Here is a 24,848-nt window from a genome sequence, read left to right on the forward strand (position 1 = left end):
GTCGCAGTTTTATTTTAATAAACAACTGGTTAAAAACTGTATAATATGTGAATCAGCTTGCAACATGCACTTATCTAGAACGCAAGTAATTAAGTAACTTTGTAAGTAATTAAGTATCTTCTTATTTAAAACAAAATTGTTAACTATACTTTGTTACGTCTATATCCGCTAAATTCCAAATGAACTCTCACTGATAATCACCTTTTTGCCGAAAACTAAGCGTAATAAGCTTCTTATAACATAAATATCATTAATACACGTTAACACAATTAAATAAAAACCAATTTAGTACTTAAATCTCACCAAAATATTGAAATTTTGTTAATAATCGTTTTTACTCACCTAAATGAGTAAATACGAGTATTTACTGTATGCTTTGAGTAAATACCGAGTAAATACTCAGTATTTACTCACCCCTACCCATCTCTAGATCAGACTATTTTCAGTAATACCGGAATTTTAAGAAAAAAAAAAGAAAGTTCTTGTAAATGAATAACAAAACAGAATAATATTATGTCATAATAAAAAGAAAGCAAATGCTAACACTTTCTGTTCAAATGATATATTTATTTACTTTTCTTATTTTACTTATAAGTAAAGTAGGTACATCTAATTTTGGTGTAAAACGGCAGTTTATTGCCATTATCGTAGGTACAAGAAAAATTCTAGAATTGAGGATTAATCATTCTTTTAAATTTAGTTTGTACTTTAGAAAAAAGAGTTATCAATTTGTACAAGAGATGTAAAGTAAAAAAATCGTGCTTTGAATTTGACAGCTGATGTAGATGGCTCTGTACAAAATATAAAAATATTAGGGAACCGATTTTTTTTTAATCTACAACATTTCTACAATCAATAAGAATAAAGTACAAAATATTAGCGCAAAAAATATACAAGGGAATGTCTCAAGTTCGTTATGTTAATATTAATTAATATGCTAAATTAACCCCTTGCAGTTATCGCTATTATTATTCATCTGTTTCCATAATATAGGTTGGTTAAATACTGCAGAGTAAAATGTATGATCCAAATTAGATGAACAATAAGTAACAGGGTTGTTTAATTAAAAATGGTACTGTACTGCCATTGCTCTTAAATGAAAGAGATACCTGTACTTAAAATAACATTTATCAAAGATGATAGCTCAATTTACTTGGCAATCTAAAAAGCTAGCTAAAATTAAGTATACTTTTATAGCTAAACTGGAACAAGATATAGTTATAGTACCTAAAAACAAAATAAAAGTATCATATTTATAAATACAAAATAAATGAATGGTATATGAAAATATATGACAATGCATCTTATTAAGAAACAAGTTCTGTAAAATTCATTAAATTACAATAGGTAATGTTAAAAATAAAACAATTATAATTCTCTCTTGCAGTCAATTTCCTTATTGACTTATTGTGCAAATTATATCTCTAATGAAAAAATAAATATAGTCTTGTCTTTAAACAATTGTTTAAGCGAATCATACGTATAATATATCGATTTGCATTTTGATACTAAATTAATATCCTTTTATCAATGTATGTAAGAACTGCGAAAAAATATAGATGGGTTAACAAAATTTGTGAAATTTGTGTTTCATATATTTGGACCTCAATAACTAAATAACTGTTTTAGACCTTTCCAGACAAGCTTCTCACCAGAAGATCAGCGCTGGTCTCATCGGAAGATCAGCGCTGGAAGCCACAGCAATATGCTGAGATGACGCCATTTCGTGGCACTTTAACCGTACGGAATAACATCTATTCTATTATTCTCGCAATTCAAATGTATTTTCCATATCACCATGGAAGCATCAGTCATGGGGTTATAACATCTATACTTTTTAGGACATTTTCTTCTAAGAAGAATAGAGAAACGTACATGTCCAGTCCAGTCCGTCTTAGCAGCAAGATAACCGAATGTCCGGCGAATGGATAGATGTAAATAAAATGGCCCAAAAACCCCTTCTCTTTAACTCTTTGACCTCCAAAGAACGCGGCTACACCCCAATATCAACCTTTGTGCAGTCCGGCAAAGTTCACGATAGCACGCCGCGCACTATAGGCGCACGGTGCAGTTCTATATACGAACTCAGCCGCCAAGAACATTAATATGTAACTGATAAAAAAACTTCGCAGCTCTTACACACACGCCCCTTACATTATAATCTGTGGCTCAGGCACAGACAACGCGATGCTTTTATGTGGCAACACTTGCCCGCCATTGACGTAAAGCTCGTCCTTGACTATAACGTCTTCGCCTAGCACGGTGCAGTTCTCCATGCGGACCCAGCGGCCGACGACGGAGCGCCAGCCGATTATGCAGCTGTCGAGCCACGCGTGCTGCCGCACGCAGGCGCCGCGGAGAACCGTGCTGCGCTTTATGCATGCACCTGGAAAATAAGGCATTTCATCTTGGCCGTCTGTCGGTGTCGGCCCGATCTGGACTTTAAGATTTAAGTCAAAAGTAACGTTTTTGTTTGAAAAAACGGCACTTGTGACACTGACATATCTAATCCATAATATTTGACGTATCTTAAAGTTCGAAGCGGGCCGTGTACCTCAGAAAAAGGTGACAGTTCAGCACAAATCTTATCAAATCAAAGCTATTTAAGCATTAGAAATTTCATTATTTGCCTCTATCGCTCGGATATGCAAGAGCGATAGAGAGGCAGATAATGAAATTTCGATTTTCGTGTTTCGCGGTAGGCCCTCTGATGAATCTACTATGTGTGAGGGGTAAATTAACCTACAGAGCCAATATTTAACCGTCTAGTCTAGTCTAGTGCATGTTATAATATTAATATTAAATTGAACTTTAATAGCTGTCAATAGAGAGAGGCTAATTTGGCACCTATATCTAATAGGTTACTAGAGTAATGTCCGCAAAAACCTGAGGACGCAGCCACAGAATCCTCCTTGTGGGGGGATCAGGTTAAATTTTACAGGAAACCCTTGAATAGAGGCTGTTGAGGAGATCCTTTGGGACGCTTATGTACATCAGCAGACATTTGGCTCTTAATAAATATGCTAATCATTGAATCTCACCGTCCTCGATGACGACGCCAGGCCCGATGGTGACGTTGGGCCCGATCCGGCAGCCCTTACCGATGGTCGCCGTCGGGTCGATCAGCACGTTGCCAACAACGCCGGGACCGTCGTACAACTTGTTAGAGTCCTTTTGACGCAAGCTGTTCAGGTAAAGGCACATTCCTGGAAAACAAAAACCCTATAAATGAGTTTATGGTAGATAGTAGCTTTTATGGTAGTCTTATTCTGCTCCATAACTTGTAATTCTGCCACTATTTATGCAGGAATAATTACGTAAGTAGCATCAGAGTTATATTGTAATGGAGGGATAAAGTCTAAGAAAAAACGTGCAAACTAGTTTGACAGCCGAAACAGATGACGCTGTACGTCTGCGCCGTATATTTTGTAGTCACTGAATTGTCAAACGTAAATTTTGGAGTACCAGAGTAACCACATAATATACTGAGCCGTACAGCGCCATCTCGTGTAGGTGTCAAAATCCAAGTACAAAATTGTCAAAGAGATTACTGATCTAGTATAAATCTTTGGTAGCATTAACCGACAAAGAGATTAGCGAAAAAGAAAGGGGTTTGTTAAAAATGCCATTCAAATTAAAGCTGTATTAAATTATAATAATTATTTTTCGTTTCAAAAACTCGTTAATTCAGATTTTATGACCTTACACATGTTGCTATTTGCACTATGTACTTGCTATTAACAACATTTTAAACTAAATAATAGTCAGATTTTTTGAAATATTGTTTATACAGCCGCAGCCGACCTCTATTTGACAGTACGAGTAGGTAAATATAAATCCAGTCATCAGCTCGCCTGTATTTCGAATGAATTTTAATTAGGTATGTAGGTTGTTATGTACCTACCATGAGTGAAGTGACATAGTTGACGGATCATTAATAAACTTTATTGCTATGTCATAAGGTCTACTTTTGAAGTTTTAATTTTTTTGCTATTTAAACAGCAGCACGGTAAAACACAGTAAACAATATCTAACATATTTTAATTACGCTGATAATAAGAGTACGTGCAGGTAGTTTATCGATGTTATATTACCGTTATCAGAAATGTATCAAACAATTATGTCAATGGCTGAAGTTCAAGTTCATCTTTACGATCCAAATCCATTCAGTTGCTAAGCAGAAGTTATCTTAATAAATTAAATTAAAATAAAATTAATATTATAGGACATTCTTAAATATATTGACTAAGTCCCACGGTAAGCCCAATCGATAATCGGTAATGATATTGATTTTTTATTTATCAATACGTATATCACTATATTTTTAAAAGAAATCAGGCATCGCTAAATATGTTATAATAATCTGATATCTTGAAGATAATAAAAAAAACCGGCCAAGTGCGAATCGGACTCGCGCACAAAAAACGGCAAAAAATCACGTTTGTTGTATGGGAGCCCCACTTAAATATTTATTTTATTCTGTTTTTAGTATTTGTTGTCATAGCGGCACAAGAAATACATCATATGTGAAAATTTAAATGTCTAGCTATCATGGTTCATAAGATACAGCCTGGTCAGCCAGACATTCGCTGTCTGTTTATCTATCTGTTTTTCCCCATACAAAATGGGGAATGTTACCGGGAATGGCACAACTCTAGACAGGTGAAACTAAAAAAAGCTTTTAAAATACGCTCTTGTGCGGTATTTCTCACAGACGTATTTGACTGCATGGACCCTACTTTTGTGCTTACCAGTAAGGAAGTCTTTCGGCTGCCCCACATCCATCCAGAAGCCTTGCAGCTCCATAGCCAATAGCTGCCCATCTTTCGCCATGAATGGGAACACTTCCTTCTCTATTGACATGGGGCGCAACTCTATTCTGTTTAGGACTGATGGGCTAAGTATGTACATTCCTGGAAAAATTTAACACAACTTTGAAACTAAAGACAGTGAAGAAAAATAACATTGAAAGTAAATATTGTTTATTTAGCATTTTATATTCTGCAAAATCCACTTTCAGCATGGTTAAAAAAAAAAACTCCAATAAAACCCTGATTTATTTCAAAGGACTTAGTTTCTTTAAATGTCAGAGTATGTACACTATGGAACTTAAGTGCAGCAACAATTTGGTACCTATGTATATGTTTCTTATTACCTGATTTTATTAATCCATTAGTAGCTAAATACTCAACCATAACCTGTAAAAGTATTATATAGAAAAAGTATATATTTACCAGCATTAATTTTATTGGAAATGAATTCCTGAGGCTTCTCCACAAAACTCTCAATCTGTCCATCCTCTTTATACACAACCACTCCATACTTAGACGGCTCCTCTACCTTTGTAACTACAATTGTTCCCTCCTGAAATAAATATACAAGTGTCATTGATTAGACATTGCAATTACTCTATTCAAGTAACAATTATACACACTAAGTATAAGTACTATAGAATAACAGGGACCCATTTAGAGCTCGTTCCCACTATGTCGGATGTCGGGACGATTTTTAATCGGGTGTAGGCGCCTCTGTTCACACTAGTCGGCTGTCGGGACGATTTTTAATCGGGTGTCGGTGCCTCTGTTCACACTAGTCGGCTGTCGGCCACGACCGCAGCTGGTGCCATTTGAGGTTCTCATTTGACGCGCGGGAGGCACAGGGGGTGCGGCGCGGCCGGGGTCGGTCCGAAATCCAACATCATGTGAACAGCGCCGCCAACACGATTTTATTCCGGACGGAGGGCTGACAAAACGCACGATAATTTATGTCGGATCCGACACAAAATCGTTGTCGTTCGTGGGTGAATAGCTTCATATAAAATGTTCTGCCGCTACGACACCCGATTAAAAATCGTTCTGACATCCGACATAGTGGGAACGAGCTCTTAGGGGTCATGGACTTCAGTAGGGTCTCCCTCTACATTCCTAACAACTTTTGTCCTAAAATCACTTGCCCTAACCATTTTAACCATTTGTTGTTTTGTTGTTTGTGTTTGTGTGAGTATTTAAACTATTGATTAATTATTATAATTATTGGTGCCATAGTGATCAAAAATCCTAATTTTCTTTACCATAACATTGGTTTTCATAAAAACTTTTGTTCTAAACTATATTAACATAAGTTTTATGTCCTAATAGCCCTAATTTTAATAGCCATAATGATTATAAATTTTCCTAAAACATATTAAGACCTAAGCATTTTTGCCATAATAACCAACTAGTCTAATTTTGTGTGCCAAATTGTTGCTTACTCCATTCCATATTTCCATATTTAATTTGCCATTTCCATTTTCAACCTTTACATGTTAAGGCAACCACAATAAGGGTGTATGAGCTTTAGGACAAATGATACTTATATCAATAATTACCAGGGAAAGCAAAAATAGGAGAAAAAACTTTAGGAATCCCGATATAGATCCCTTGAGATCTTGCCAGCAAGTATGAAACTGTACCAGGTCTAACTATATGTATGGCTATTAGTTTTAGAAAATCAAAGCTGGTGAATATGGTTGTAAATGAATTTATGAGCAAAAAAAATCCATATCAATATCCAATTTGCTTAAATTTTTACCATCCTGTAAATTTCCTTCACTCTACATCTAGGTCATAATAGTGTAGTTATCAGTTAAGTCATTAACTGGTATCAACTAGCAATACACTACCATATTGCGAAGCAAATCTTGAAGATAATTATTATTGAGCTTATTAAGATAGTCAACTTTTAATTAATATATTGTACTTGGACATCAATCATCATCATGACCTTTGACACTAAAGGATACACTATGTATAGTTAGATCTTTTAAGATGTATAAATTGTAGGAAGGGCTAAGTAACATTTGGATATCCCAACTATAGAACTATAGAGCTTTGCATGTATAGACCATACAGTAGATCCTCATCAGCAATAAAATTATACTACATTTTATAAATAAAAATTAAAATGTGTAGTAATTACCTTTCCATGTGACTTATGAAACTTGTAAAGTTCTTTGAACGGAAAATCACAAATGATGTCAGAATTTAGAACAAAGAATGGCTCGGAACATTTGCTCAACAGGGGTTTTGCCAGGGCTATAGGCCCCGCTGTGCCAAGAGGTTCCACTTCATGGGAAAACGTTAGGGACACACCTAGTTTAGCCACTTTCTCTGTTAACTCTTTTTCCATTTCCTCTGCTCTATATGACACAGCTAAAATTACCTGTAAAGGGTAAAAATCTTTCAAATACAAGTACATTTTACATTCTATTGTTAACTGAACAAGATCTGGTTATTATTATTTTGGCAAAATAGGACTATTGAATTTGAATCAAAGAATTATTAAGATGTTACCTGTGTTACACCAGCCTCCACTAAAGCTTCTATTTGATGCAATAGAATTGGTTTGTTTGCAAACTCGACCAGGGGCTTTGGCCTACTTAAAGTCAAAGGTCTCAAACGAGTCCCGTAACCACCAACTAGGATTAAAGCCCTCATTTCACCTAGTTTTTTGTCGGTGCCGCACATAATTCTATAAAATAAGGAAACCTACTTATCCACCGAACTATTGACCAATTTTACAATTAATTGTATTAGTTACACAACAAACAAATATATATCACAAAAATAGGTATGCAATTGCCAATTTCCTAGTAATCTTTAATGTTATTAATTCCGCGAAATTGTTTTCTATTGGATTGGTTTCTTTATTTTTCTAGTTTGCATTTTGCAATACACTGACTAATTTACACGTCACACAAAAAGTCAACTACAATTAGAGATGGGTAGCTCAGGGGATATAGATATAAAGGATATATATCTTTCTCTTTTCATGAATCACTCTTCTTGTCTTTACGAATCCGAATATATCAGTATATCCCAATATATCCGTACACTCGCACGTCGCACCCCCGGCAAGGATTTACTAAAGTGAATAGATAGATAAGATAAGCGATGTCTATTGTCTCTTTGTCTCGGCCGCGCGTCGACGCCGTCGGTCAACCGAAGTACAATGCAATGATGTGATGAGTCAAATTGAGTTCTATTGCTTAATGTTTTAAAGCTTAAAGTTGTTTGGACCTAGCATGATTATTTTCGTTGTTATTATACACTAGCTGCGTTTTGTTCCTACAAAGTTAGAATTGAACTATGCATATGCAAACTAATTTAGGTCATATTTTGGTAAGTTTAAGGATTTACACAAAACGTATTTGCGATTTCCAAAATTTTGCAAATCTTTCGCTTTGCTTTGACCTCGTTCGTTTCGACGGGACTTGAGTGTATTCCTTTAGGTATTTAATAAAATGTAAACAAACCGCAATAAGGTATTTATACCTAAAGTAATAGCATGAGCATGACAATACGAACCAAAGCAAGCGCCTTCGTGAATGAATCGATCTATATCCAATATCCATCATGATACAATCATCCAAGACATCCAATATACAAAATGAAAGAAACAATCTCGCCACGGTATAATAACTACTCTAGTGTCCTCTCTCTCACTCATAACATGACGTAAAGTGAGCAAGTGCCGATACAGTTGCGAGCGGGAGCAATGACGCATACGGATATAAAGATATAAAAGAGTGATATATATCCCAGTGAGAGAAAGATATATATCACTCTTTTCTTTTTACTGACACATTTCGCCCATCTCTAACTACAATAAATACTGGCTAAGACCGGCGGTTTTTTCCATAACTCGAACAAGAAATGCGTTCAAAATTACAAAGATGTTTAATAAATGAGTAGCGCCCTCATGAAAGACATTTATGCAGACATTAGTTAGAACTACGCACAGTTTTTATATAAAGATATGCATATCTTTTTAAATTCAAATATAAGCTTGCATTTTACTGTTTCCCAAATCAATAACAATGAAATAAACTGAATGCGTCTATTACGTAATCGTCATCATCTGTCAGTGTCAAAACACATCTTGGCCGTGTCTCCTCCGCCTCAGAATTCTCCTTCGTGATGGCTGTCTCCGTTCGGATTTTCTCTCGTTTTAGAGGTAATTAACACAACTATGCAACATAATTACATTTATCTTTATCTACGGGTCAAGTACCGGCATAGGGTTCTCGTATCGATGACGCTTGTGACGTGATAGTTAACGTTCCGTTCACTACAACGGTGAAGTTAACCTTCCAATGAGATTAACACCTATTTTATTAACACCTACTGGGACAGATTTAAGCGATTTATACCACATATCTCATATCCTGAAGTGTTGTAAGTGAAATAGGACTAATTACAATCAACGAGAGTCCGCCGATCAATGTCGATTTCATTACAACCCAAGTTATGATCGCCGAGACCTTCATCTATAAATATCATGTCTATTCGTAGTTTTTTCATTATGCAAATCGGTGCAATGAGACGCTTTTTAAGCTGGTACATTATTCACGAATAATATGCCCTAATACAGAGATTGGGCACATTATTCGCGAATAATATGCCCTAATACAGAGATTGGGCACGTCAATCAATACTTGACCTTTGATCAATCAAAAGATACATCAAGTGTTATCAGGTGTTTTGTTAGTAAATTGTATATAAACTGATATATCCGGCCTTTGACTCAATGGTCAATGTACTACTGTTTCAATTGTATGAAACAATTGAGAGGTGATAGTAGACTAGTTAGTTGCAGTAATGTTTTGTGCAGTAAGGACTGTTTTTTTTTTTCACTAAATTTAATTGTGATACTATGGAATTTGAATGCTTTTCTGCATGAAGTGCCATAATTCCAGCTACCCCCCTTTTGTCCAAAAATACACGGAATTTTTGACAAGAAAATAAACCTTTTTTCATAACGCATACACTATGCAAAAATGACCATAATAGGTGCACAATTGACTTGTCAGCCGCTCGCCAAACAAACGGTGCGTGGTAGTGCACCATTTGCAGCATTTTGCTGTAAATTTCACCTCCGACTGGCTGTAAGGGATCATCTTGGGAAAGCTATTTTGCCATGTTATTGTCACATAATGTAAAGTGTTTTGCTGATTTTGGGTGATTAAGGAACTAAATAATCGCCTGATAAACCGATTTTATTGTTTTTAAAGCTATTTTGGCAGGCTGGAGATAGAGCATAGGTTTTGGTTTGAAATCAAATATCAGCCGCCCTGGCTGATATTACAGCATCATTTTTTGTATGGAAATTCTAATATCAGCCAGGGTAGCGGAGGTGACATTTACGCCGGTATTTTACTCACACGCTTCATTTCATTCATTTCATGGTGTTTTTTTAGCATTAGAAAACAATCTTGACGTGTCTTTTTATTAAAAATTAACGAAAAACGCTTTTTAATTTAGTTTATACTACTTATGAAAGCAAAAGAATGTAAATTGTAATCGCATAATTATGATTTATAATTGTTACACATTTGCTGTGATTCAAAGGTATTTCTTGATAAAAAGACATGTCAAGATTGCTTACCTTCTTTCTAATGATTAAAAAAAAACGAACTATAAAAAGATGCCTCTCAACATGACATTATGTATAAGTACAGCTTAAAATAATATTTTGACAATAAATACATTAAAATAAATAATACTAAATGGAACAATATTTTGTTTATTTACCTATAATAATTTTTCCCTGTTTTTTGTTCGGTACTGATTCTACTTCAGAACCACTGTGGCTGGTATTAGGGCATGCGGTTGCAGTGGCTGAATTAAAAAAAAACCGGCCAAGTGCGAATAGGACTCGCGCACGAAGGGTTCCGTACCATTACGCAAAAAACGGCAAAAAAACACGTTTATTGTATGAGAGCCCCACTTAAATATTTATTTTATTCTGTTTTTAGTATTTGTTGTAATAACGGCAACAGAAATACATCATCTGTGAAAATTTCAACTGTCTAGGTATCACGGTTCATGAGATATATCTCATAGCTGTAGCCTGGTGACAGACGGACAGACAGACAGACAGACATCGGAGTCCAGCGGAGTCTTTGTAATAGGGTCCTTAGTAAACGGGACCCAACATATTGGAGCATTTCGTCCTCACTTCAGAAAATAAATCATAAAAAATAAACGGCTTTGTTCATGGTGATTTTAATTGAATTATACGATTGCTAATTAAATTTTACATTATAAAAACACCACTTGAAGTACTTGATACGACAGATAACGACATTATTAGCGCTTAAAGTCAGAAAAACGCTTAGGTGGCTGATATTAGGGCACATTACCCTATGATTAGGAAACTAAGTTTGTCTCAAACCTCTTCTTTTGCTTTCTTGCTTCCTTTGTTAAGTTGGCTCAGGACCGTGATAAGTGGCATACTCGAAGAGAGGCCTATGCTCAGCAGTGGGCGATAAAAGGCTGATATGATGATGATGACGATTTGTTAAATATCAAAAGGTGTTTCTCTATTCTTGAAAATCATATAAACATTCATAATAAATACAAAAAAAATAAAAATACAAAGTGGTTTTAAGATCTAGATACATAATTACTACGTAATATAATATTATCCAATCATGTTGGTTGCAGTAGTTAAAATAAAAATCCTTTTGATGTTGTGTATTTCAGCTTACATTTATCAAAACATGTCTGTTTTAATTATGTACTTAATTAACAAACATAAGACAAGAACATAATAAATAAAGTCACAACTGTAACAAAACATAATTTTATATTTACAGACGGTGCAAAACTAGGTAACGTCAGATTCTATTCGACCCCCTACCATGAAACACGAAAAAACCTCAAATTGACATCCGAAACAAAAGTTATAGTACAAGGTTTCACCGGCAAGCAAGGCACTTTCCACAGCCAGCAAGCACTGGATTATGGCACAAAGCTTGTTGGTGGTGTATCGCCAAAGAAGGCGGGTACAGAACATCTTGGAAAGCCAGTGTTTAAGACCGTGAGGGAAGCAAAGGAGGCAACAGGGGCGGAGGCGACCGTCTTGTTCATTCCACCGCCGGCAGCAGCGGCGGGTATTCTGGAGGCCATTGAAGCTGAGATGCCGCTAATTGTGTGCATCACAGAGGGTGTTCCACAACATGTAAGTTTATCCAAAGATAGATATAACTCCGTAATAGATGGATACAGTCTAAGGAAAAAACGTGCCTCGAAAATCAAGAAAATTTGATTCTCGTTCAGAGGGCGCTACTAGTTTTAGCCTACAGTCGTATAGATGGCGTTGACGGTTTCGTTTGTTATTTAACAATTTTAACGCATATCAGTGAAAGAACATGGGTTAAAATCATAAAAATAATTAATGCAAATAAAAAAAATCATTTATCTATATTTAAGCCGACATTTGCTATCTGGACCTTACGGAGGACCAGCTGAATAAGCTCGAGCGCCTCCAGAATCTCGGTATAAGGTTTATATTTGGTCTGCGCAAATTTGACCATGTGTCACAGTTCCGTTCTCAGCTCAAGTGGCTTCCTATTCGTCTTCGCCGTGACTCTCATGTTCTGGCCCTTCTCTATGGCATTCTCTTTAACCCCGCTACACCACCTTATCTCAAAGAGCGTTTCAAGTATCTCTCTTCTATCAGATGTTCTCAGACTCATATTCTTGCTTCTCCCTCATCTACTTCTAAATTTTATAATAGCTCTTTTACCTTCCGGGCTGTTCGGCTGTGGAATGCTTTACCAGTAGAATTAAGATTAGCTAAATCTCTCCCCATATTCAAAAATCAGCTAAAACTATACTTTCTATCTCTGCCTTAAGTTGCCATTTTATATATTGTATATATGCTTGTATAAATATATATTATATATATATATATATATTGTATTGTATATTTATTTGTGTGTTAGGTTTCGTTTTAATACTTATATGTATAAGTAGTAATTGTAGTATGTGTGTTTGTGTTTAATAGTCTCCATATTTAAGCTCTTTGCACTACCTGTTGACTTTTGTATGAGTTCTACATTTCCTGCTACCCAAAGGTTGTCTGGAAGAGATCGCTTTTTAGCGATAAGACCGCCTGTTGTTACCTGGTTCTATTTTTTCTTTAAATATTTCTTTGTAGTTTTACATGTATGTAAAATGTATAATTTTGGTGCAATAAAGAATATTTACTTACTTACTTACTTACTTAAATACATTTTATCGTATTTTTATAAATCTTAATTTTTAGTTTTAAAGTGTGTCGACAGATGGCAGTGAATTTACTGGGGTTACAAAATTTACTATGACAGTACTGCTCTAGTATAAGTTACTCTATGGTTTATCTAACGTTGGGTATAGTTTATTTAATCGTATGGCATCAACATTGAGGGCAATCAGAGTGTAGCCTTGAGGTTGCCAAGCCAAGCAACCAAGTCAGGTGTCACGGTGTTCAGATCCTTAGCAGGCCCAGGGTATGAGTGGAGTAGGGTATAGTGGTAACAGAGAACATGTGAGATCTGGAACACAGACTTATTGAATAATTGCCTTTATTTATTTATTACATGACTACTCCGCCCGTTCTGTTCGCATTTTAAGTCGTTCAGCTGCTCCTAAAACTCCCTTTATTACTTACATTATTCGAGTAATTCGTAAGTAATAAAGGGAGTTTAGGGAGCAGCTGAACGACTTAAGGGATAAAAAGTATCATAAGCCTTAATCTAAGTTGTTAACTATCTGTTTGCTAAATTTCAGCTAAATCCGTTCAGATTTATTTGCATAATTAAGGAACAATCAACTGCTTATTAACAGGAAAACAGGTGATTGTACCTATTAATAGCTTGTAATGATATCTGTAAGTATGATTTCATTATAAACACTTGCAAAATTTACCTATATCACCAGATAATATAGGTAGTTATTTGTTTTACAAGGAGGCAAAGTTGTTGTTTAACCTCGTGCTAATATTGATACCCGAGCAAGCGAAAGATTACAAAATTGAACCAAAAAATGGAATCTTGAGTGTTGCGAGGGTGTCAAGGCACGAGGGTTAAACAAATTTTGCCACCGAGTGAAACACAAAATTTTTCGCCACACCAACACAAAAGGAAAATCCTAACTGTAAAATATTAAACAAAATCAAAGCAAATCGATTCAAAATTAATGTTATTAAATATTTATCATTCAACGTCATCATTTAAAAGTCAATTTTACAAGAAAACATCAGAAAATAACTCAAAATTTGCCTTTGATTACTTTGCCTCACATGTGGATAAAATGCAACTTTCTTCACACCAGCTGGTGTGGTGAAAAGACAATTTTTTCTTCACCAATGTGATAAAAAACGCTTTTTCTACAGAATCTTACTTAAATCGACCATGTGTCGTTGTAATAAGGTTTACAATGGTCAGTCATCTGACTCAAACGTAATTAACAGGTGGAAGGAGATTACAAAAATCAGGCAGTTGAAAGGGCTCTTTTCCCCATTTTCCTCTCCGGATATTCACATTAGTATAGAATATATTTTTACGCAATTTGATGTGTATTAATTAACCACACCCACAGCTATGCCCCTTCGTTTGTTTTTTGTTATTATTATTAGTAGAGTTAGCAGCATTTAAAAATTTGTTTGGAATTAATTTTTATAAAGTAGTAAACAAATCAAAAAAATCTCGCGCCGGCTTAATACAACCATGTTGTGTGGTCGGGAGGTAAGTCATGCGCTAACGCATGTCCTCAGAGGTGGTCAAGGTTGTGAACCTTAAAATATGCAGATGTCGCTAGTGACGTCGTCACAGTTGCAATGATTAAATTCGCGTTGATTGACGGATGGTCAGCTGGCGCAACTGGTAACGCATTGGACCGGCAATCCAAGGATGTGGGTTCGAGTCCCACGTTGACCAGAGTTTGATCATCGTTGAATTTTTCCTTGTGATTGACATCTGTATATACAATTTATAAATCAAAAACTTTTTGCGTATAAATATTTTCCATAATGTCAATATCCAGGGAGGTACATGGGGACTACGTTTGTATCGCCAAGCGGTAGTCCACTATCCTCTTAAGGTTTCAAATTACTTACCACACTTATCTATTCCTATACACAGTAAATAATCCTAGATTTACGCAATTCCAGGACATGGTACGAGTGAAACACGCGCTGCTCAGGCAAAACAAGTCCCGGCTGGTCGGACCCAACTGTCCCGGCATCATCGCCCCAGAAAAATGCAAGATCGGCATCATGCCCGCCGCCGTCCACAAGAAGGGCTGCATCGGCGTCGTGTCGCGTTCCGGCACCCTTACTTATGAGGCCTGCCATCAGACCACTGAAGTAAGTAATTGTTTAAACAAAAATAAATGTAGTTGCTATGTAGGTTTTTTTTTATACTACGTCGGTGGCAAACAAGCATACGGCCCGCCTGATGTTAAGCAGTCCCCGTAGCCTATGTACGCCTGCAACTCCAGAGGAGTTACATGCGCGTTGCCGACCCTAACACTCCTCTCCCTCGAGCTCTGGCAACCTTACTCACCGGCAGGAACACAACACTATTTTCACATCACCTATTTGAAAAGGGAACTTTTCTTCCCTGCTAGGAGGGATCAAAGTGGCACTTTTCTGTTCAAGGACATTTTGTTGCCAGTATGAAATATTGACACAAAGCCATATGAAAGCCTATAATCGATTACAATTTCTTTATAATCGATTACATGCATACAATTTTTTAAACTTAAATAATATGTTGTTGTAATTGTAAACAATAAATGTAATTAGCGTATTTTGAATTAATTAATAGCATATTTAAATTAAGTGAATTAATTATTTACCGTCATATTTACAAAGAAACGTAAAAAAACATTAGTTTAATAATTTAATTTTTATTTTGACATTTTAGGTCTCCTTAAACGCAGCCAGACTTGTCTATGCAATTTAAAAAGTTTATATTTAAAAAGTTTTGTACAAATATTTCACAAAGCATAATTATGCGGTTCTGTATTGTGTATAAATTTGTAAATACTTAGTTTGAATCAATAACTTTATAATAATAAATATAAGTGATATCAGTCTTCATAGTGTTCTTCCGAAGATTTGGTTCAAAGGGGTAAGAGCTAATTTGTTGTTACCAGAAAAATCTACAAAAATAATGTACTTGATTTTCATTGTATCATTTTAGGTGTTTGCTGCTGTCTTTGAAAAGATATTAGGTACATAATTATGAGCTGTAGGTACTTTTAATTTGTCAGTACAGTCACGTCTGAAAATATCGATAAGGTCGTGTATACATATTTTTGGCACTTTGTCCGTATCGATCTTTGCTTAAAATAATAATGTTTTGAAACCTAATAAATATGTATGTAATTTCCTCATAGGTGATGTGAAAAGCTCAGGATTCTATGTTAGAATCCCTCGCTACGCTCAAGATTCTATTATAGAATCCTTCGCTTCGTTTAGGATTCAATTGTACGCCCTCGCCGTAAATATGTCATTTTGCTCCCTTGTGACACAATCTACTATAGTAGGGTCTAGTGTTATTTGGCTGCGATTTTCTGTAAGGTGGAGGTACCTCCCCAGTTGGGCTCTGCTCTAGATCTGGAATGACATCCGCTGTCCTGTGCCCTACCACACAAAGCGAGATGTCATTCACAGTGCCCATACCTCTCTTTTGGACGTAGTTTAAGGACATACCCGGGTCCACGTCGTGTAGGAATGTAAGTAGGAAATAATGGGTACTGGCGTCAAGAAGGGCTGTATTGGCGTCGTGTTGCGTTCCGTCACCCTTACCTATTAGGCCTGCCATCAGACCACTGAAATACGTAGGTATGTACTTAGACCTAGATAATGTTATGTATGCACCATGTAAGGTTAGTTCCCGATTCGCCGGATTTAGTTTAGTACGTTAGAATCAGATTATAAGAATCCGATGAAACAAGAATCCGGCGAATCGGGAACTAACCCCACGTTAAGAATGTAAGATTAGAAATAATGTAAGATGAGTAGGTACTATGTTTATTACCACACTACAGACGTTACTAAATAACATTACAACCTGGCATCGACGCTTGAGTGCGACCTATTTGCGTGGCGATGGACGGCAGTGTATAATGAATGCCTGCATGAGATTCTGTGAGGCGATGGATGCTAGGTGTTCAACTGTTCCAATATAATTTGTCTATGCTAATGTAATGTGCTATTATTGTTGTTATAATTGTTGCCGTTATATGTATTATTATTGCTGTTAGTCTTAAGTTTCGTGACGCATTGGTTCAACTGTAATGTCATGTAAACATTTGTATCAAATAAAAATAAAATAACAGATTAGTGAATAACTTCAGTGAAGAATACAATATAAATTTAACAATGACAAATTGACAGTTTATTGTTCATAAGTCTTTAGTTTTTTTATGGCTGTTACTTTGGAAATAGGTTTTAAACACTTTAGACTAAACCATTGGTAGGGTGACAATAAATTACAATTAAAAATTAATATTCACTTAAAAATATGTTTAACAAAAAAATGGGTTAGTGCTACATAAATTTGATCGCCATCGATTACTGCATTAGAAAAGTTGGGTCCTGATCACCGAATAAATTTCACCGTGTATAAATGTTGTTTTTTTCCATTTCCAGACCGGCCTAGGCCAGACCCTATGCGTCGGCATCGGCGGCGACCCGTTCAACGGCACCGACTTTATCGACTGTCTGGAGGTGTTCCTCAACGACCCGGAGACCAAGGGCATCATACTCATCGGAGAGATCGGAGGCAACGCCGAGGAGCTCGCTTCCGAGTACCTCATCCAGTACAACACGGTAACTATTACCAATGTTACAAACAAAATGGTCAAACAATAGATACCTATTGCGAGAAATGTAAACAAATCAATTTCATTAATACGTAATCTCGCACTTTTTTAAGGGCAACCATGATCTGATCAACAGTTTAGATAGTTAAATCTCTAGGGCCACCCCATACTAGCGTCTCCCGAGCGTCAGCGTATAGTCAACTCTATGGATGCTGCTCGACGCAACGTTGGCGCAACTGCGCAGCGACGCCATTTTCCATAGCACTGACTAGACGCCGACGCTCAAAAGACGCTAAGTATGGGGTGGCCCAAGAGATTTAAGCATCTAAACTGTTGATCAGATCACGGTTGCCCTTAAAAAAGTGCGAGATGACGAATTAATGAAATTGATTTGTTTACATTTTTCGCAATAGGTATCTATTGTTTGACCATAGGGGTGGCTCTTAATTTATAATTTTTTGTAGTTAAAATATACCTACGTTAATTAATAATGTTTTTGTGAGAACAACCTTCGTAAAATGTAAGGTTATATCATGTCAAATGCTAACATTTGTTTACATTATTTGCCATTTACACTGTGCTACTGTACACTAGCGTCTGCTACTTGACGTACGGGCGTCGCGACGTCAGTAGCCATAGCGCTGACTGAACGCCGACCCTCAAAGGGACGCTAGTGTGGGTGGGTCCTAAATAATTAAGACAGTTTGTCTCCGTAGAAAGCGCAAAGCCTAATATGTAATCTCCAGGATGTTACACTGTTATTTCAATTCCTAGGACCACTATTGAGTGGCGCCATCTCGATACTGATAAAGCACGCGTATATACAGCGTGCTTACTCACTTTATGAATAAATTAGGCATACACTTTTGCAGCTGTGTGTACGGAGATTAATTGTCTTCATTACCTTGTCTTAGTTACGAATTTGCTCACGACCCTTCTTATTTTCTATTTTAAGTTTATTTTTTTTGTCGCTTTGACAGTCAAAAAAGGTATGGATCTACAATGGTGCCCAATCCAAAGGTTTACTTTATCTTATCTCACATCTCATTGACATCTGTAAAAAAACAAAGCATTATTTTGTAAAGACAATCTCAGAATTTATCGACCATCCTCAGTTCTAACTAATTTTATTGATTTTCATCACACTTGCTCAAAATAGTTATTTACGATACAAGTGCGGAAAAGAGGAAATTCGAAACGAGTGGCGATAAATTAAAACGACCGCAGGGAGTGTGTTAAATCGACACGAGTTGCGAATTACCTATTCGCACGTGTATCGTACAACGTTTTACAGTACATATGGCCCTTTAAACTTTTGACATATGCACAAAAAGTGTTCTTTTACGCACTAGTGCGAGAAAGTAGCACCATATGTACTGTAAAATCTTATTTCATGCAGGTGTACTGAAGGACTTGTAGGCATTTTTTTAGTTCACAATAACGAACTAGATGGCGCACGGAGCTAATAAAACTCTTACGATACGTATGCGTTTTGATAATACAGCAGTGAAAGATAGCGCTTTGCGTTTTTTGTTTATGCGTACGGCGCTGACGACGATTTTTGTTTAATCTTTAAAGAGCTGTATATTTGGAACCATGGCAGATAGGTACTCAAAACTTTCAGAAAATACGTGTTATTATTACTGTTATTTTTGCCATAATTATTATAAAAAAATATATTAAGAAATGTGGGTCTCCATACAAGGAACTCATTAGGGTCACTGTAGGGTAATAATGGCCGCCATCTTGAATAACTCACTTCCGGTAGTTCCAGTCAAGATTTCGATCGAGCAACCGGCAAATCGGATTCAGCGGGGTCAAATTAGGTTAAAAAATCCGGTTGCCAAAAAGTAAATGAATAAGTAATATGATTTGTAAGTCGACGTCGATTTTTTGAAAGATATGACCAGACTAGTTCATAATTTAATTGTTTTTTTTATGTTTAACCTTTTGGACGCCAATGACCGATATATACGCACCGTAGGTTCAACGCCAGAGACCGGTTAATCGGTCATAGACCACAGAGCAACATAGACCTACATGCATATGATGCATATAGAGGTACATAAAGTTCAATTTCAGTTTTGACACTTCGGTGACGTGGCGTCTGAATGACAGCTTTTGTGTTTGACACGGCGTCGAAAGGGTTAAAAATATTTAATTTGATTAATTTATTAAAAGCAGTTTAAAATATATTTTTTACACAATTTTCAATCGTGGATAGGTCTGTGCCTTCGATGCCTAACGTCTGTCAAAAAAATGACATATATATACGTAGGCGAACACTCGCGAACGCGAAGCAAAGCGGCGCGGCGCGGCGGGCCCACGGCGTTCGCGTTCGCAACAGGATCGCCCACGTAGGACACTGCTATAGGTATCAAAGGATTGATTCACCCCGCTCCGCTTCGCGTTCGCGTGTTGTTCGCCTACGTAGTACGCTGCGTAGTGGCTGCGTAAGACATATCTCCCTTAAATTTTTATTTTTTTTGTCGCAAGTGTGATGAAAAACATTGTGTATAACTCCGGGGTTAAGAATATTGCAAACTCGAGTCTTTAATTCACTCCAGCCTGTAGCTGTTGTGAATCTAAAGACCTCGTTTCCAATATTTCACTTACCCCCCTCGTTGCACATTGCACTATTACTATTATTGGCTTCCGTTGCTAACTTCATGTCATCATCATCATGGTTTCCAAATTTTTATTTAAATTTTAGTGTGTATCAGAGTGAATTGTACATTAATTGAATAAGTACAACATAGTATTTCAATTAGTTATAAGTGTTATAACATAACATTGTAGTGTTTTTTGTTTGTAGATAACAATGTTCAGTTTTCCACCGTTCAACATCCGTTTGAAGCACAGTGTTTTTGTTTGAGTATGTACTGATGTAGTTTGTAACTTTGTAGTCACAAAGTTGACATCGTTACGTGCCAGTTTCTGTCATGTAATCTGTAATTCCAGGGCCAGAAAGCCAAGCCCGTGGTGTCGTTCATCGCGGGCCTGACGGCGCCGCCCGGCAGGAGGATGGGTCACGCCGGCGCCATCATCTCGGGCGGCAAGGGCGGCGCCATGGACAAGATCAAAGCGCTAGAGAAGGCCAACGTCATCGTCACTCGCTCCCCCGCCAAGATGGGCACCGAACTCTTCAAAGAGATGAAGAGATTAGAAATCGTCTAAGATACTCTGGTTATTGTCACTATAGACTTTTAGAAATTATACATGTATGTTTTCAAACGTTGTTTCTATGAATTATTTATTTAACGCCTCCAAGGCATACTGTCACAAGCCTATTGACAGTATTAATTAAAGTTTTACCTCTAAATGTCCATTAAAATTACTGCCCTCGAGCAAATATGTTATTTATGGATTTGTACAGATTTAAAGCTTCGTTTAAGAACAATTAAAAAAAGTGGTGCGTTCTATAGAAAATATTATTTAACATTATCAACAGCATCTGTGTACGTTGCGTCTGTGGCAGATTTTATCCCTAGCGTGAAAAATGTATGCACGAGGTTGTCTTATATTAGAAAGCACATAGTATTATAAGAATGTTATTAATGTTAAGTACCTCTTTAGGCTATTCTCAATTTGCTACGCTACTTCGTTAAGAAAACTTATGAATATTGATTGCTGTTTTTGGGCTTCACTTTATGTGGCAGGCAGGTTCTAACAATATTAAATTAAAACATAACATGTAATGTTAACAATATACATGATAAACCAAATTAAAATGCTTTTTATTTTCATCAAGTAACAGGACAACAGAAATACACCTTTATCATAAATTCAGATAGTCCTTGATTATGACAATGTTATATAAACTTATAAACAAGGATTGGTAACTATTCGCAATTCACGGCAAATTAGGTACTAAGAAACTTATAATTATACAGACGTTTCGAACGTATCTTTGCGTTCTTAGCCGCATAGACTTAACCAACCAAGCATCCTTCCCTCCTAGCTTGTTTTGTCTTTTTGTGAGTTAGAACCTAAAGACACGTACAGAACGTCGGGAAAACATAAATAAATGGAGCTGAATGGTGTATTTGTCACCATACCTGTATTGAAGAGGCTGAGGTTAATTATATTTCGTCACTTCATTCTTCAGATATAAATTTATATTAACCATGTAGTTTCCCTATTGTACAGCATCGCACACATTTAAGAGTAACTGTTTTGATTAAAACTGTCAAAGAAATTTCTGGCTACTTCCGGTTACCGTTCACTGGTGTTCCGCAGTTCATTCTTTATTTGTAAGTATTTTTGTATTTTTATGCTTGTAGTTCTGTTGACCTTCCAGCCTAGTTTGCCGTGATTTGCATGCAAGATTCCAATGTATACCTTATAAACTATAACACATTTTGTTACAATAGTCTACTGTCAGATCAGTCATCTTCTCTCGCACAAGAGATAAACAATATATTATATTCCAGAATTCCAGATGTAGCGCATAATTGTTTTCCTTCGTATTTTCTCGGAAAAGTTCGTATTTGTCATGCTACTTCAGTCAATCTCAGTACTTTTTGTACCGAGACTGACTGAAATAGCAAGACACGTTCGTACGTTCCTGTGAAAATACGAAGGGTAATAATTATGCACTACATCTGAAACTGACAATATTTTAAGCCTGGCTTATTTTCAGTCTAAAAAAAAAACAATTACAACTAGGTATATAAGTAATATTAAAGAGGGGCGGGTACAGTACCTACAGGTAGTAATAATACTGGTTAAATCGGATGAATCGAAAAAGTAGCCAAGTTGAGATGGTAGACCTTGAGTTCTTAAAACTTTTCTGTAGTCTAGCTTGGAAGACTGAACATGGCTGTAAATTGATAAAATTTTTGAGACCCTCAGTAACAGTCAAAAATTGAGAGGAGACTAATATCTGTCTCTTCTCCCTCCATATCCACCGCCACCTCCGTAACCACCATCGCGACCGCCGCCGCCGTAAGCACCATCGCGACCGCCGCCGCCGTAACCACCATCGCGTCCGCCGCCGCCGTAGCCTCCATCGCGGCCGCCACCGCCATAACCTCCTCCTCCACGACCTCCTCGACCACGTCCGCCACCACGGCCCCCACGCCCGCCTCCTTCACCGTCGCGACGCAACTTCATGGCTTCAAACCTCTGTGCCATTTGCTCCAATTCATCAGGAACTTCCTGATTAGCTTCCTCAAGGATTTTTATCAATTCCCTTGCATGTGCCCAATCATTCCTCGCTATCAATGACAGTGAAATGCCTGTCTTTCCCGCTCGACCAGTCCTGCCTACCCTGTGCACGTACTCTTCAATGTGACGCGGAAAATCCAAGTTAATAACGTGAGTGAGGTCCTTGATATCTATTCCTCTGGAAGCAACATCAGTGGCAATCAAAATGTTTACTGTCCCATCAACCATTTCTTCTAAAGCCGCTTCACGATCACTCTGGTCTCTGTCTCCATGCAAAGCTTGGCAACTAATGTTTCTTATTGCCAGTTCAGTAGAAATATGGTTTGCTGTTGCCTTCTTACCACAGAATACAATCACCTTGTCCGTAGGCTCCATGTTGTTTAAGAAATCTAGAAGATATTGCTCTTTTTCATCTTCCTCAACAAATACAACTTTTTGTGTCACTGTGTGAACTGCCGCGAGATCCAGTGATCCCACATTAACCTGGATAGGGTCCTTCATATAGGACTCTGCTAAGCGCCGCACACCTGTAGGCCAGGTGGCCGAGGTCATTACTGTCTGGCGGTCAGGTCTGACATCAAACAAGGATTTTCTGATCTGAGGTTCAAAGCCCATGTCTAACATTCTGTCAGCCTCATCAAGGACAATGTACGAGAAGTTTATGATGTTCAGGTGCCTAGCCATTATAAGGTCATTCAGTCTTCCAGGAGTAGCAATGACAATGTCTACACCTTTGGACACTACTTTGATTTGTTCTTTACGATCTCCCCCTCCATATAAACACACTGACTTAATGCCTCGGTATTGATACTTGGATACCTCTTTGTCAATCTGTAAAGCTAGCTCCCTGGTCGGAGCTAATATAAGGACTGATGGACCTTCTCTCTCTTCTCTTGGGGTAGTCTGACCATCAATATGTATTAGAGCTGGCAGAAGGAAAGCTAATGTTTTGCCAGTACCGGTTTGAGCAATGCCTATTAAATCATCGCCTCTTAGGAGAACTGGCCAAGCTTGGCTTTGAATTGGAGAGGGTTGCTTAAAGTCCTGCTTATAAATTTCCTCCAGAATCTCAGGGTAGTGCTGGAACGCTTGTTCAAATGTCAGAACTGGATTAGGAATAGGCCTTAAACCAGGTTTTTCATCAAAAGTTCTCTTTACTTGAATGTCATGGTTTGCTTTACGCCAACGACTAACTTCAGCAGCGGGCATTGCAGCTACTTGAGGATCTTCCTTATAGAAATCTTTAACAATAGGCGGTAGCTTGCTCCATCGCTCCTTCTGACTCTCTTCATAAAACGAATTCAACTTGGACCAGTCAATAACTTCCACACCATTTTCATTTTTTGTCATAAACTCCCCAGACTGATTGCTGCTGTTACTGGTGTTCAAATCTCGTGATCCAGCAGGCTTATAGTCTTTGACAAGATCTTTAATCATGTCCTCAACCTTTGCGATAGCCTCATCAGTACCCGTCAGCGTGATGTCAGTTTCGTCGCCGCTAGTATCTCCGATTTTTACTTTAGCCTCAGAGTCAAATTCAAGATCTTTGATTTTAGACCCGCCTTTACCGATTACCCGACCGATCTTTGAGGATGGGACTGAAATTACTTTCCTGTTACCTTCGTCTTGTCGTGAAAAATTCCGGCGATCTCCGTTGCGCCGGTCGCCGCCATCCCGACGATCTCCGTCTCTATTGTCACGCCGGTCGTCGTAGCTACTAGTCTGAGGGCCACGTGCTCTCCAATTGGAATCGTTACTGCGTCCTCTGCCTCTGCCACCTGCTCTCGGACGGCTGTCGTATCCTGAAGATATGGGTGCTGAAGGCATGGCCACGACCGCTTCATCTTGCCATTCGTCGTCTGCCATTTTGGTTTTATAAATATATCAAACCTTTAGAGTACTCGTATAAATTTCCTTATTAGTTTTATTAGGTAGGCGCGACTAGCAAGTCTATACTGACGTTACTAAACTAACATGTTAATAACTAAAAACTCTAAGCAAAACACAATAAACACATGCTTTTATTTTCAGATTGAAATT

At 37.3% G+C, this 24,848-nt stretch overlaps 3 protein-coding genes across 4 annotated transcripts; 1 reads left to right on the forward strand and 2 right to left on the reverse strand.

The window, feature by feature from the left end:
* Positions 1 to 585: 585 nt before the first annotated feature.
* On the reverse strand, positions 586 to 7,745 carry LOC134755817 (mannose-1-phosphate guanyltransferase beta). Its single transcript, XM_063692427.1, has 6 exons — positions 7,332 to 7,745; positions 6,958 to 7,200; positions 5,235 to 5,364; positions 4,752 to 4,913; positions 3,042 to 3,206; positions 586 to 2,386 (listed from the first exon to the last, which is right to left on the reverse strand). Exons 1-6 carry the CDS (start codon positions 7,503 to 7,505, stop codon positions 2,151 to 2,153), a joined length of 1,110 nt encoding a protein of 369 aa, XP_063548497.1. The 5' UTR covers positions 7,506 to 7,745; the 3' UTR covers positions 586 to 2,150.
* A 1,117-nt stretch (positions 7,746 to 8,862) lies between these two features.
* LOC134755825 (succinate--CoA ligase [ADP/GDP-forming] subunit alpha, mitochondrial-like) lies at positions 8,863 to 20,874 on the forward strand. Of its 2 annotated transcripts, none has more exons than XM_063692439.1 (5): positions 8,863 to 8,994; positions 11,639 to 12,003; positions 14,977 to 15,171; positions 17,467 to 17,661; positions 20,607 to 20,874. In XM_063692439.1, the coding sequence occupies exons 1-5, from the start codon at positions 8,958 to 8,960 to the stop codon at positions 20,814 to 20,816; spliced, it is 1,002 nt and encodes a 333-aa protein (XP_063548509.1). In that variant the 5' UTR covers positions 8,863 to 8,957; the 3' UTR covers positions 20,817 to 20,874. The 2 variants fall into 2 exon arrangements, with proteins under 2 accessions (XP_063548509.1, XP_063548518.1); XM_063692448.1 differs by having other exon boundaries at positions 8,864 to 8,994; positions 17,467 to 17,646; positions 20,601 to 20,874.
* Positions 20,875 to 21,334: 460 nt separating this feature from the next.
* On the reverse strand, positions 21,335 to 24,848 carry LOC134755743 (probable ATP-dependent RNA helicase DDX43). The gene has a single exon (XM_063692295.1). The coding sequence runs from the start codon at positions 24,672 to 24,674 to the stop codon at positions 22,518 to 22,520; it is 2,157 nt and encodes a 718-aa protein (XP_063548365.1). The 5' UTR covers positions 24,675 to 24,848; the 3' UTR covers positions 21,335 to 22,517.

The sequence above is a fragment of the Cydia strobilella genome, chromosome 1 (genome assembly GCF_947568885.1).
Source record: "Cydia strobilella chromosome 1, ilCydStro3.1, whole genome shotgun sequence".
Taxonomy (NCBI): domain Eukaryota; kingdom Metazoa; phylum Arthropoda; class Insecta; order Lepidoptera; family Tortricidae; genus Cydia; species Cydia strobilella.

Excerpts from the sequence above, each read along its gene's own strand:
- LOC134755817 (XM_063692427.1), bottom strand. The coding sequence starts at position 7,505 with ATGTGCGGCACCGACAAAAAACTAGGTGAAATGAGGGCTTTAATCCTA. Across the intron at positions 5,365-6,957 it reads TTCATAAGTCACATGGAAAG|GAGGGAACAATTGTAGTTAC; the intron begins GTAATTACTACA and ends TATTTATTTCAG. Across the intron at positions 3,207-4,751 it reads GCCGAAAGACTTCCTTACTG|GAATGTGCCTTTACCTGAAC; the intron begins GTAAGCACAAAA and ends TTTGTTTTCCAG.
- LOC134755825 (XM_063692439.1), top strand. The coding sequence starts at position 8,958 with ATGGCTGTCTCCGTTCGGATTTTCTCTCGTTTTAGAG. Across the intron at positions 8,995-11,638 it reads GATTTTCTCTCGTTTTAGAG|ACGGTGCAAAACTAGGTAAC; the intron begins GTAATTAACACA and ends TTATATTTACAG. Across the intron at positions 15,172-17,466 it reads CCTGCCATCAGACCACTGAA|ACCGGCCTAGGCCAGACCCT; the intron begins GTAAGTAATTGT and ends TTCCATTTCCAG.
- LOC134755743 (XM_063692295.1), bottom strand. The coding sequence starts at position 24,674 with ATGGCAGACGACGAATGGCAAGATGAAGCGGTCGTGGCCATGCCTTCA.